Here is a 14451-nt window from a genome sequence, read left to right as displayed (position 1 = left end):
CTAAATGCTTTTCACCTAAACATGAATAAATTCATAGTTGCAGGTTTTCTCTTTTCCTTTGTTATTCAACAGAGACTACAAATATAGTATTCAGGAAGCAAATTCCCATTATATTTGGTGCCTATTTCTACTCCATCATCACCTGCACACTACTTTCTACAGCAACTTAGTGTATATTTTTACCTTTCCCCCACATAACTGCAAGAATAGACTACTTACGAACCTCCTATTAACAGACCTTTCTTTCAGATCATTGTCCCTCTGTACTCATTTACCTTGCACTGTATTTATTCACAATACCTTTGCAGCAGAAAAAAAACCTAAATTAAAAACTAACTCAGCTGCAATAAATAACACTGCTGCGTGAATTTGCTTTCTCACTGAACAAAGGAAGCTCAGTGAAGCATTGGCACGTTTCTGCATCAGACTGCAAGTGAGCAACAACTGTTAGAGCTTTATCTTGGTACAATGCTGCTGACTGCTTCAATTAAGCTACTACATTCTTCTTTATTTAGACACCTCCTGCAGCCCCAACCAGTACAGCAGATGAGCACTTTTGACAGTTGGTACTCCTACCTCAACACCCTTTCGCCAGCCTGCAGGGAGGTGTATAGTGAGTGGAACACGATTTTCAACCAACTATATATTCCCACTTTTTATACATCCGTGAAAACAAGAAGCTTGCCTGAACGTTCATTTCTTTGCCTCAGAAAGCTAACTTGCCACCTACCTTACAGGTAGATTAGTCAATAACGATGCAACATTTGGTGAAGCATACATTAACATAAGTAACAAAAATAATCTAACAGCAATGCTCTGAACTTCACCCCTCTGGGTCCTGCTCAGTAGTCACCTCATCACAGCATTGCAGGTTACTGTTTCACTGGCAGATGTATGTTTAGGTTACCTTTTAATTTACTCCAACATAAAGGTTGCTGACAGATGATCAGCTGCCAAGGTGCAGCCTGCCCCCCTGCACAGACATGATGCAGGACCCTCTGCTCTCACCCGGCACAGCCGAGGCAGAGGCTCCCAGGCCACGGCCTCACCGCTCCTCCTCCGGCTGGCCCCAGACATCCAGGCACAAAGCATGCACAAACTGACTGAGACAAAGCATTAAACAACACAGGGCAAGAGATAAACACCCAATTATAGAGTTTTGAGGTGAAGTAGGAGAGATACGGAGCAGACACCAATAACACCACACCCCCAAAGCCAAGTTAAAACATACTTACCATTTCTGTTGGCCGCCTGCAGCAGACCAGGCCCCACCAGAGCACAGGGTCATTCCCACACAGAATGCAGCACCTACCGCACTGTCCAAACCCAACCCAGGGCTGGGGCTTTCCACACCAGAGGGCATAGGGGCACCAATGGTGCTAGGAGGGCCTGACTGCCCCAAGGAGCCTCAGCTGTGGCCACCAACCCCACGCCTGGGCTGCAGGCAGCACATGCAACCCTGCCCTGGACCCCTCTCACTCTCTACCCCACACAAACCAGCATCCCATACATACAGGCATACAGGTTCTGCCCCAAACAACCAAGTGACTTCTTGAAGTACAAGCACCTCAGGAGTCTTAAGCATCACTTCTACAAAGCACCGGAAAGCAAGCAGTCAAGAGCTCAAGACCAACCCTCTCCTTTTGAGTGAGTGAGTAGTATTTTCTCTCCTCCTTTTCCAGGTGCTGCTTATAGCCTAAGTAAGGGCAACAGACATTTGTAACATCACCCTGCCACACAGCTGCTGAAATGCACACAGAGCATGGAAATTCAAAGTACAAATCTGTTTGTGCAATACACCTTTATTTTTCTTTTTAACCTTTGCAGTCATCTTGGAGTAATCATCATGTAAACAGTAGGATGGGATGGGATTACATTGAGTCATATGCAAATGGCTCTAGAACAACTTCAATGATTATGACAAGGCATTATAAATAACTTCTCTTAATAATATATTTGCCATTTTCAGTACAATAAAGAGCTGCCGCTTATCTAGGATTAGCTAGGAAGTAGTTTAAATTGTAACCTCTGAGAAACATGTCTCCAAATTTCAAAAGTCTTTCTAAGCTTCACTAGCTTCATAACATCTATGTCACAGGTTAAGCATAAGACTACTTGGGTCAGAAGTGTTTTCTTTGTAACAGAGTTTTACTCGATCATTGCACAAAGCCCTACCATTTTCACTCCACCTTGGTATTTTGCAGAACTTCAAGTAAAGCTTCAGTTCTGTTCTTCAAGTTTTTATCACCTGTATGAAACCAGTTTCTATCATTAAGGGTACACTGGATCAGAGATGGACACAGTAAGTGTTCTACCTTAATGACAACAGTTCAAAGTAGTTCTAGCTCATAGACCCCCCCAATAAAGCATAGTCAAAATACTCTAACACCTTTGCTACTGTATGTCCTCTCCCTGCTCAGATAACTATACTTATATATATTGTACCACATGTATGGTACTTCCAGAAAATGGAGATTATTTATTTAAGCAGCCTCAGGCACATTCTTAAAACATTCTCTGCAAGGCACCTCCCACTCCCCTGACAATCAGTTTGTGGACCGGCTTTCAAACACACAACCAACAAAAGTTTGCTAATGCCTAATTAACTGATTTCAAAAAACCCCTAGAAGTTACCAAATAGTTCAAAGGTATACCTGAAACTTTTTTAAATAATGGGAGATTAACTGCAAATAGCACATAATCAAGTCAAATCAGTTTCTTATTACTAGGATGTGTAATGCATAAATATATGAAAAATAAAATTCACAGTTTTAAAACTAGAATTCAAGTTTGGCTAGTAATTCTTAACTTTCATATTTATGTTAATTTTTAAATAGAACAGAACAGAGGCAGTATTATCAACCACAAGTACAGGGAAAATAGTATCACTCAAAGTTTATGAAAGAAGTAAGCTTGATAGAAAATTCCTTTTGTAACCAATAAATACAGCCACCTGAGTGCATTTCCACAGGCTTTTCACTTAGGGGGAATCCAAATCAACTGCTGAGAGACATTTAGTAGCATTCTGAATGTTAGCAGCAGCGGTGCAGCTGTGGGCTTTGCTTGTTCTGACTTTGTGAATTGCTAGATAATGAAGCAGAACTCAGTGTGTGGAGCATTAATTTTCCTCTGCATCTAAGCTGGCCTCTTCGCAATCTCACAATTCAGCTTGTGGTCAGGGGACAGACATCAGCTGACACTTAACTGAGCAAACCCAATCAGTTTCACTTCATCAGGAATCTCAGTGCCATCACAGCCAGAAGCCTGCAAGTACAAACAGAAATATTTAGTGTATCACCCTACAAAGAAGGATTTGACAGCCAGGCTATAAATCTTCGCTGTATTGATTAGTCAGCACACAGCTTACTTGAAGGAAAGCTTTCAGACTGCTTGGTGTATCCTCCATCAGCATCAGTCAACTGCATCCTTAATTTTAGCAAACTCTTAATCAATATTAAAAATTTGAAAAAAGTATTGACAAATGAACACTTAAAGGCCTAAATTCTTTAACCCAAACTTTCCAGACTGAAGCCAAATTTGCTTTTTCTCATGAGTACACTGTTTTCACTCATAAAATGCAAATAATCTACATATGTATAGAGTCCTTTTACCATAGTGATGTGGACACCAAATATCTTTTGTGTCCAGCTATCAAGTCTGTCTGGAATACCAACCAACTGAATTTTTAAACAAGAGATTGAAGCAGTCTATAAAAGTAAGTATTTAAGTATTAATATTTTCAAAAGAACATCTCCTTTCTGATAGTAGTCTAGTACTTAAAACTGTACAGCTGAGATTCTTCAGTAAAACCCATACAAACTGGCACAAGTAATCAGCTTATTTTTCACAAATAACAGTAAAAGCACCTTGCTCAGGAATTAACTGTTACTGTAAATCTGCTTTAAAAAAAATTACACACACTGTAGGCAAAGTATTTTTATATTTTGAGTTTTAAATACAAAAATTACTTCTCTAGGGCAGAATTCACTAGATTTTAAATAAAGGGTGTTTATTATGCATTCTTCACCTGTGTGGTAGATAAATCAAAATAAGAATACAATTGGATGAACAGTATATAATGGTAAATCACTTATGACAGATGCTTTCAGACTCCTTGGCACATCCCCCATGAAAATTCTGAATAACTGGTTCACCCTATAAAAATGCTCTTGATCCTTTTATACACTAGTAGCAGTTGAACCCTTTAGTAGAATTGGTTTGTGTATACTCAATATAAGGAAAAAAGCTCTCAGACTGTGCACACAAGGTGCACTGAGTGACATTATCTGTTGAGTTTTCATGACCAAAATTAACTCATTTGATATTTGTGGAAGCATTACATCAGGCTAGTCCTTCAAATTTACTTTGATCAGACACAGAGAACAGAGGTTCTCTCTTCAGATAGTATTTTCACAGATCTTATCCATTGAAGCAAAAGTTAAAGGTCTGAGATCATCACCATTGACTACTATTAAGATATCTCAATGGCTTTTGGATTGCGAATTTACTAAATAAAATGTATTTGAATTTTGCCCTTAAAACATCATTCTGCAGCTGGCTATCTATCTATCTCCTCAAAGCTATGCTAAGTGACATACCTTATCAATAAATATTGGCTAGTATTGGCTTGTATTTTGTGTTTAGCATTAAGTACTACTATTATACACTAACTGAACATAAAAGAAAAGCTCTTAGTATTTGCAATTCACTGTTTAGTGACTGAATGCATTATTTCAACTCTGGGTTTTCCTCCCCTTTTCATATGAAAAATCCTTACATAAAATGCAAATTCTGCTGCAAAATAATTGAGCGTTACCAAGATTAGTTGTGTATTAAAGCAGCCTCCTTCCAAAGTGTGGACAGCTGGATCCTGAAGGGAAGTCATCAGTCTCTGTTAGCCAAGACAACTAAGGGAGGTTTAGTACTAGATACTTATTCTGTAGAATGACATCATTGTAAGATGAAATACGCACCATCCAAAAAATATGCAAGAAGGTGATCCAACCTTAAGGACAGATTTATCCAGGCACCTTAAATAACTTTGTTTACTATTCTGGCAATAATTAAAGACAAAACCCGTTAAGACATAAGGTGTTTGTTTTTTTTTCCACAAAGATGAAAACGCTTGCTGTCTGAATACAAATATTATATACCAGCAAAACACCAGCAAAAGCAATCTGCAAGCAGCGAGATACTAACCAGGTTCCTTCTCCACAAATATTAGTAACTAGTCCTAGATTGAAGATGACTTTTCAGTTGAATTCCCTGAATGGATATGGGATTAGGTACATTTTGACTTTGAATCCCCATGAAATATTTACTAACAAAATGTGTCTAATCAGGCTGTATACAAGTGCTCTCAAATTCAGTTAGACCTTGTTAAGAGGAAACAAAAACTCAGTAGGGCATACAAACAAATGACAGAGTTCTCCTAGGCAACAATTAATTTAGCAACTCCACCACACAATATAGAAATGGGCAGAAATGGAACATATATTTAATCCAAGAATAGGCATAAATTAAGATACTTCTTGTGGGTATATTCTTTTCCTGGGAAGTAGGGAACTAAACTAACTAGGTTAAAAATATCAAGAAGAAACTTAAGTTAAAAATTAACCTCAGGAATTGTTACCTAGTCAATAGAACTTGAGAAGAACAAAGACATTGATTTTGGATTGTCTATTAATTCTGATTATGGTAAGGAGTAGGATTATAACAGTGTTCACTCACTGGAATTTGAAATACCATGTGAGGTTAACTGCACCCACCAACAAATTCAACTGAATCTCAGAAATACCCAAACCTAAATTTTCAAGTGGGCTTGTTTTTAACATATATAAACATTAGCAGGATACTATGGGATATTACATTTTGAAATCTCAAGCCTCTATTTTAAGCATGTGAACTAGAAACCCAGTTTTCTACAGAGCCTCTGGAGTATCTACATATCTAAATGCTCTTGGTGAAATGCCACTGACTACACAACAAAGCTAAGTCAGATGTTTACACAGCAAGAACACAGATCAGCTGCAAAAAGAGAAGCACCAGCCTTTAAGCTATATTTAGTTAGATTACTTTGTTTCTGCAGCCCTTACCAAGTTCTATGTCCTTATTTCCACACACACACACACACACACACACCCTGCCCCCCAACCCTTTCTCAAAAGAAAGATGCAAGTTCTAGTGGTTTTACTGGACTGCAGAAAAACTGAAAAATTAGGAAAAATGAGTCCAAATTATTTGGTGAGTTAAAACTACTCAATTCTATATGGAAAAAATTACATAGGAATAATCATCCTGAAATCCTGAATCAATACATTATCATCAAGTAGGTCACATACTCTAAAAATGGCTCCCTACAGCCCATCTGAAGCAGCTGATTTTATAAACAACGGTGAGACTCTGGAAACCTGCTTATCTAACAGCCATTCAATCTAGCCTGAGTCACTCCCAGCAAGGGGTGCTGTAAACTAATTGGTAAGAGTTTGGTATTTACATTACTAATCATTCAATAGCTTTAGGTATGTAAATTTTTCAACATAACTTTAGCAAGAAATAAAAACAAATACAGTACAACAATTCTTCATTAAGTTTTAGCAATGAAAATGTATTACTATTAATCTATCAGGATAGCATCAAAATGGACCAAACTTAGGACTCATAGACCAGGCGCACAAAACGGAGCACAAACAACAGTCTCAGGGTCTGCTGTACATACAGAAAAGAGAAAGAGGTAGGGAGGGAGAAACAGCATTGGGAACAGTGAGAACAAGATCAACTTGCAAGTGAGGATGGCCAACTGAAAGATGCTTGAAGGAAGAACTAAGGAGAAGCAAGCAGTGGAGAGAGCAACTTGCATGTGAGCCAAATGGCAGCAGGTGTTGGAAAAAATGGGACTGGAACAAAACGTCCATTAGCAGAGGTCGCTTCACCCAGGCCAGAGCTAAGGAAGTGGAAGGGAGTTAACCCAACAACTACAGTTTTCACTGCTTTACTTGTGTCTGCCATTCTTCCCAAGTGGTTTGTCCCTGCAGTTTCTCACCTAAACCTCAGACTTCCTCAGAACTCATGTGAATGAACCTCCTTTCCCCAGCATGGTTATGGAGCTGTTTGGTGTACATATCCCTAATGTCCTGTCAAAACAGAATGTAGGGATTTCTCTCACACATGGCAATTTCAATCACCTTGCCTGTCAACACATTTATTCAGCAAAATAGCTGCAAATGAGATAAAATCCAGACTCTATGTGAATACTGTGATAATTGATTTGTTTCTTCCCTTCATGCTTTTACTTACCAATTTAAAAGTCAATGTTTTCAAGGCCTTTGGATCATCTACTATCTTCTGTAAGTTAGCAGCAACTGTAAAATAAAGTATGAAAAAAATATTATTTACAGAAAATTGCATTCAACATCAAGCCTCATGCTGCATCTTCTACTTAATTCTACACACATACATGTCTGTAAATTACCACTTGAATCATTTCATCACTCTCTAGCTGTCATTTGAAAGTCAGAGGGCAGTTGGTCTGCCATAAATACTACCTCCTTTCTTTTTCAATCACTGATACGTTGTGACTATGGGAACTGATTCAGGGAAAAAAAATCTGCCTGAAAACCAAATGACAGGAAAAAAAAAGTAACTACTAAATTTTAAGCTTAGTCTATTCTATAAACAATTAACAATCACACAACTGCAAGTGCCAGGAAAACAGGAGATTCATGCAGCCAAGGAAAAGTTGATGGCTGTCATTATTTATATATCATGTTTCTACTATAGCCAGGACCACCATCTGCATAAGCTTCCAGACGCCTGAGCTCATTGTCCCCTCTTAATTTCTGTTTCTCCTGGCTCTATGTGTGCACTTCTGTCCCTTTTTTGGCGGGCATGAGTACCCACACAGACACTTGGATCTTGGCAAGATCTTGGTTTCACAGCTCACTACCAAAAGAAAAATGAGCAAAAATGAGAGTGACCCTCAAACTGCTTTCTCAGTAAGCATGAGAGAGATTTGCAATATAACAGCAGTAAACAGTTTAACTACGTCTACAGAGCCCGAGTGTCCAGAGAAGGAAGCTGTGTGCCGTAACAGAAACAGCAAGCAGGGAATAAGTCCTTGAAGACAGAGGAGGCAGGAAAATAATAAACCCTTTTCCTATCAAGACACTTAAGTTACATTTTCAGCTGGTCTATTATTTACAATATTGCTACCATTAATCTTGATCAAAAAATTGGCTGCTTTCAGCTTTGTACCTTTACTAAACTTGCTCCCCCCCAGCTTTGCACATAGATGCTGAGCTACCTGAAATCTTGAGCTCACTGAGAGCTTTTGGTCAAGACTGACTTACGAGCACAAAATGCCATCAACAGGACATCAGCATGAGATAAAGACCCCAAGCTTGACAGGGATGTTTAGACAAGATTATAAAAAGGAAATAAACAGGTATTAAGCAGCAGACATTTTTTAGTACACTGACTAGGTAAGTACTGTAAAGCAGAGATGCAAGAAACCAGATGTTCTCCATGAATACTTCTCACAGACTTCACAGGGTGAAAGATATACAGCAAACATTTGCATGTTGAACGTCGTATTGCTACAAACTCAGGCTCCTACTTACTCCATCTTCTAACATCACAATGAGAAAATTTTCACTCCTACCATGCCTGATCATATATAATTTACGGTGTAGTAACAGATATTGGCCTCACAGGGGTAAGTTCAGTATTTGGCCAGGGAAGTTAAGAGAAGTAAATGATTAGGCAAATCTACCACTATCAAATGCAAACTAATTTTTTGGGGGTCTCTCTTCTCTATACCACTGAAATGGCACCAAGAATTGTTTATGCACCTGCAAAAAATTTTACCAGGGATGGAAAGGTGTTTGAAACTAAAAACAAGCCTTCAAAGCAAGCACAAGATACCTTTTGTATATAACACATTTTGGAAAAAAAAAATTAACTTTCACAGTTAAATTAACTACTGGCACTACAATAGAAATACTTTCTGTTTCTGCTTTTAAAGCTTCATTATTCATAATCTCCTTTATTCTAGTCATTACAAAGTTTTTATTTTAATCACACAATTCATTTCCACAATCAGTAAGTCAATTTTATTGCAATACATCCTCCTACCTGATGAAATACGTGCAAATACAGATAATGCTTTTCATTATAATTAATACTTAGAACCTCATATGTAGGCAAAAAGGAGTGTTCCGCCTCATAGCTCCTGAAGTCAGGATAGAAGAGCTTCAATTTTTTATGTCTTAAAAATCTATAAAGCAGGATCATGCACTCAAGAGCAGCTCCAGCTCACCCAAATCTCTGTAAAAGATGTTTTATAAAAAACTCAATAAAAAAGAAAGAACAAATTCTCTAGCTACTGTTAAGCTGGCTTCACTGAAATGGAGTCAGCGCTACAAAACCAGATAGGGGCTGGGTCCTAAACTCAAAGATTTCTAGCTTCACCGATTTTAAAATGTTGAAAGAAAGATGAGCTTCAAATGCACGCTCCTCTTCAGGAGTGGGAGCCTTTCATTTACTGTTGAGCAGCTGTGGAACAGCTAAGGCAAGTCAGCATGCTGCTAGGCTAATTTTGCCTGAATGCAAAAACTTCCAGCTGCCCTTAAGCAAAGTTACTGGCAAAGTTATTGTTACTGCACTTACAAATAGCAGCCCATCATCAGCAAGTGTTTCAATGAACTATCATACAGTGTAAAGCAGCACTGAGGACTTAAAAAACCGCTATCTTGCCTGATGATTCTTTACCAGGGAAGAAATTAAAATCTACAAGGCAAAAAAAGCAAAAGATAAACTAGGAATGTATGTAAATGGTTAACTCTAATTACTTTTTTCTAATTATTATTTAGACACCATAACAGAAAGGAGTAATATTTTAGATGGATAGCATTCTCCAAGAAAACTGCTTTTCAAGGAACAGTGCTCATTAAAAGGCTGCAGGGACACAGTTTTATTTGTTCACTTGTCTTTACATTTAATATGAATACAAGCCAAAAAACTTTTATATATAAAATGCTAGAGAAGCATCTGAAGCAAGCATATGAAATATGCTTTATTTTTGCTTCTCTGATGGGCCGTAACTAAAGCAGGCATATTTAATCAAATAGAAGATTAGGAGGATTTAAGGGAGTAATGCCAGATGTTTTCAGGCTATGCTTGAAAACGAGAAAGCAGACCTGCAAAGAGGCCGTAATATCAGAATACAAGTTCACGTTAAAAATAGTCACACCTGCAGTTTCCTGCAGAGAGATCTGTTAAATTTCAATTATATACGTTCAATACTTTTCAAATAAAACTAGTATTTCGTGTGACTTCTGGTACTCTGTGGCTTATATTTTCTGGTCTTTACAGAATGGCAGTAAAAATGCTTTTGCCAGAATAACGTCATTAATCCTGTTCAAGGCACCATGAATGCGAATCCCCCTAAAGGCACACTTTTTCTGCAAAATCAGAAAGAGTATGTAAGTAACATCAACCGAGAATCAAATACGTGAGTGCAATTAGCTACCAGAACCATACAGTCCTGTTGGTATCTTTTTATTTTTTCAACTCCTTGCTTTTGTTTTGCTAGGTCTTGTGCATTCTTACTAACATACTTCTAAAAAATGGGGACTATTACTAAACTTAAAAAGAGTTTGGACCACTAAGTATGCAAAGTCTCCTAAAAGACACAGAGGAATTCATGCCAGACACAGGCTCACAACAGTAAACAATGTTCTTGCGTACAAGCACTTCCTGCTACTGTTCAGCCCTATTCAGAATTACTGACCACATCAGGCAGGAAAGAAAAGCAATTCTTTTAAATTGTAACTGCTACTAGGCGTTACTGAAGAACATCTCCCCCAGCTACTAAGTTTATGCTCAATTTGTGCACATCAAGGAAAATGATTTACAAGGTCAAGACCCACCAACTGTCCCAGTACACAGTTCACATGCAAAGTTTTAATTTGCCTTAAAGTTTCTAAAAGCAGGTGAACTCAACCACATCTGCAAACACTAGGGAGAAAAATAACCATCCCATTCTCACCACCTCTCCCTCCCCCATGCCCCTAACAAATCTTCTATTTCAAGTCAGTGAACAAAGTCAATTTAATACAGTAATGCTCTTCCCTCAAGTGAACAGGAGTTTCACATTAGGAGTTTCCAGAGAGAGAGGCATCTTTCTCTCCACTGACACTTAAATTATCTGGAAAAGTGGTGAGCGTTGTAAATATATGTCTCTGGATTCTACTTTACGCTTTATCTCCAAGTTAAGTATACTACAGCTCCTACTGACAAAGCCGTTTTTTCTTTTAAGTACACAGGAGTCATGCCTTGGATAATGTACTTCTGAAATTCATAGCAGATTAGGTTGCCTGAAAGCAGCACTAATTGACAATGTCAAATCCTACTGGGAATTCACTTTTTCCTCAAGGCCTGGCTATAGTAGACTCAACTTTATCTTGCAGAGTGTTTTCTCAAGATGTTATGGCCATGCTCCTATAAAAGTCAGAGGAAACATGAACAAGACAACTACAAGAAAAAATTAACTGGTGATGGAAAAAGCTTTGCCAGCAATAACCTCAAGTAAAGAGAATCACAGAAGTTAGGGTTGTAAAGGACCTTAAGATCATCCAGTTCGCACCCCCCTGCCATGGGCAGGGACACCTTAACCAAGACCAGGTTGTTCAAAGTCCCTTCCAACCTGACTTTGAACACCGCCAGAGACAGAGCATTCACTTCTTTGGGCAACCTCATTCCAGTGCCTCACCACCCTCACAGTAAAGAACGTCTTCCTTGTATTTAATTTCAAACTTATATCTAACTTTCCCTGTTTAAGTTTGAACCCATTACCCCTTGTCCTACCACTACAGTCCCTAATGAATAGTCCCTCCCCAGCATCCCTGTAGGCCTCCTTCAGATACTGGAGATCCCCATGTGCCTTTTCTCCAGGCTGAACAGCCCCAACTTTCTCAGCCTATCTTCATACAGGAGGTGCTCCAGCCCCCTGATCATCCTCGTGGCCCTCCTCTGGACTTGTTCCAACAGTTCCATGTCCTTTTTATGCTGAGGGCACCAGAACTGCACACAATACTCCAAGCGAGGTCCCACGAGAGCAGAGTAGAGGGGCAGGATCACCTCCTTTGACCTGCTGGTCACGCTCCTTTTGATGCAGCCCAGGATACAGTTGGCTTTCTGGGCTGTGAACGCACACTGAAGCCAGCTCATGTTCAGTTTCTCATCAACCAACACCCCCAAGTCCTTCTCTTCAGAGCTGCTCTGAATCTCTTCTCCACCCAACCTGTAGCTGTGCCTGGGATTGCTCCAACCCAGGTGTAGGACCTTGCACTTGGCATGGTTAAACTTCATGAGGTTGGCATCAGCCCACCTCACAAGCGTGTCAAGGTCCCTCTGGATGGCATTCCTTCCCTCCAGTGTATCAACCGAACCACACAGCTTGGTGTCATCAGCAAACTTGCTGAGGGCGCACTCAATCCCACTGTCCATGTCAGCAACAAAGATGTTGAACAAGACCGGTCCCAACATCAATTCCTGAGGGACACCACTCGTTACTGGTCTCCAGCCGGACATTGAGCCATTGACCACAACTCTTTGCATGTGGCCATCCAGCCAGATCTTTATCTACCGAGTTGTCCATCCATCAAATTGATGTCTCTCTCAGTTTAGAGACAAGGATGTCCTGTGGGACAGTGTTGAACACTTTGCACAAATCCAGGTAGATGACATCAACTGCTCTACCCCTGTCCATCAGTTCTGTAGCCCCATCATAGAAGGCCACCAAATTGGTCAGACATGAATGGCCCTTAGTGAAGCCATGTTGGCTATCACCAAGCACCTTGTTGTTTTTCATATGCTTTAGCATGGTTTCCAGGAGAGTCTACTCCATGATCCTGCCAGGTACAGAGGTGAGGCTGACTGGTCTGTAGTTTCCTGGGTCTTCTTCCATCTTCCCCTTCTTGAAATGGGGGTTATATTTCCCTTTTTCCAGTCATCAGGAACTTCACCTGCCACGATGGACAGTGGCTTAGCAACTTCATACAGTATACTTCAAATCATGCCTTGGAGCAAAACCCTTCTTCAAACATTAGCAGCAGTTAGCAAAATAGGCTTTTTGTTGTTTACAACAATAAATGAGGTACCTTTCTGCTTCCTTCAGAAGGCTCCTGTAGTACATATAATCAATGTATGTACCACTAATCATTCCAGGTTCTTTTGCAGGTTTTGCTCAGTGACAAATGGTTCTGCCATTGTCAAAGTAAGTGTCTGCTTAAGAACATACAATAGGATAAAACATCAAACCGAGTATATAAATATACACAACAAAGGCTGCTAATTGCAGATGTAATAAATAAAACTTCCACACAACTACAGTCCTATAGCATGCATATTTATGTAGAATATACTACAGATCACTCTTTGCTAGATGAAAATTTTGGCCAACCACATCAGTTATAATTTTTACATAAGTGATCAATACAAGCTGAGGTAACAGAACAAAAAAGGCCCTCTTCAAGATCACAAATAAATATGAGAGAATAAGCATACTCTGAGCAGTCTCAAGGAGCTGTTTTGCTCCTGTAACGTGACAGGACTCTGCCTTGTTATTTAAAATTCTTAACACAGCATGAAACCTAACCCTAATGACTTCTGAATAGGGAAAATGGAAAAGTTAAAATTAATAGGACAGTAAATAAAGCTATGATGTGAAGTACAGTGGAACTATTTCCAGCACAATGCCGACCCAGCCAACTGAGCCGGAGCCATCTGGCACAAACAGAATCCAAAACTTGAGATGATATTTCTGGGGTGCTCTCAGAAGAATAATGATTCATCCGCTTTTCCATTTTGAAAAGAATGGATGGGGAACCTTCTTAGGTTCGATGGTTTGCAAAGCTGTTGAATATTGTAATCCTGAAATTCAGATGTGAGGAAAGGGAAAACATTATTCAGGCACAAAATTGCTGTCACCAAAACAAACAAACAAACAAACAAACAACCCTGAGCTCTGAGAAAATGAAAAATATTTTTAATAAGTGAAAAGTGAAATAATTTGCGTGTAGTCCAAAACTCAGTCTGTAAGAAACAGCCACCTTCAACTACTCCCTACTTCATCATCGGTTTTGCTGTTAGAGAGGCCAAACTCAAAGCTCCACAGAGTTCTTGGCTTTCCTGATGATGGTTTCAAATGTTACCTCTTCCCCAACTGTAGGCAGTTATTTTGCCATTTTCATCTGATACATGGAGTTCTACATAATTAACTGCCTTGGGAGTCTGCCGATTTGAGGATTAACACTGTATTCTTCTATGTGGGTCTTAGGAAGCAGGATGCTTGAGTGACAGGGAATACTTCTCAATGGAATTATCACATATTCAGCTGCTGGTAGGGCTTTTCTCTGAAGGGCTGAATTTATTATTCACTCTCTTAAGGCA

At 39.3% G+C, this 14451-nt stretch overlaps 1 protein-coding gene across 6 annotated transcripts in view; it reads right to left on the bottom strand.

The window, feature by feature from the left end:
• Positions 1-2569: 2569 nt before the first annotated feature.
• Positions 2570-14451, bottom strand: part of STK39 (serine/threonine kinase 39) — a 107292-nt gene continuing 95410 nt past the window's right edge. For 4 of the 6 annotated variants that reach the window (XM_062604681.1, XM_062604682.1, XM_062604683.1 and 1 more), the window contains 2 exons: positions 7297-7361; positions 2570-3264 (listed from right to left, as the gene is read on the bottom strand). In XM_062604681.1, coding sequence (XP_062460665.1) covers positions 3190-3264; positions 7297-7361 — 140 coding nt within the window. In that variant the 3' untranslated portion in view covers positions 2570-3189. Of the gene's footprint in view, positions 3265-7296; positions 7362-14451 lie in introns of those variants that run through there. The other 2 variants (XR_009961961.1, XR_009961960.1) reach the window with 2 other exon arrangements.

This window comes from Pezoporus occidentalis, unplaced genomic scaffold, assembly GCF_034315485.1.
Source record: "Pezoporus occidentalis ecotype Australia unplaced genomic scaffold, CSIRO_AGI_Poc_V1 ctg88, whole genome shotgun sequence".
Lineage (NCBI taxonomy): Eukaryota > Metazoa > Chordata > Aves > Psittaciformes > Psittacidae > Pezoporus > Pezoporus occidentalis.
The sequence above is the reverse complement of the archived record's forward strand: the minus strand, read 5'-3'. Positions and strand labels throughout refer to the sequence as shown.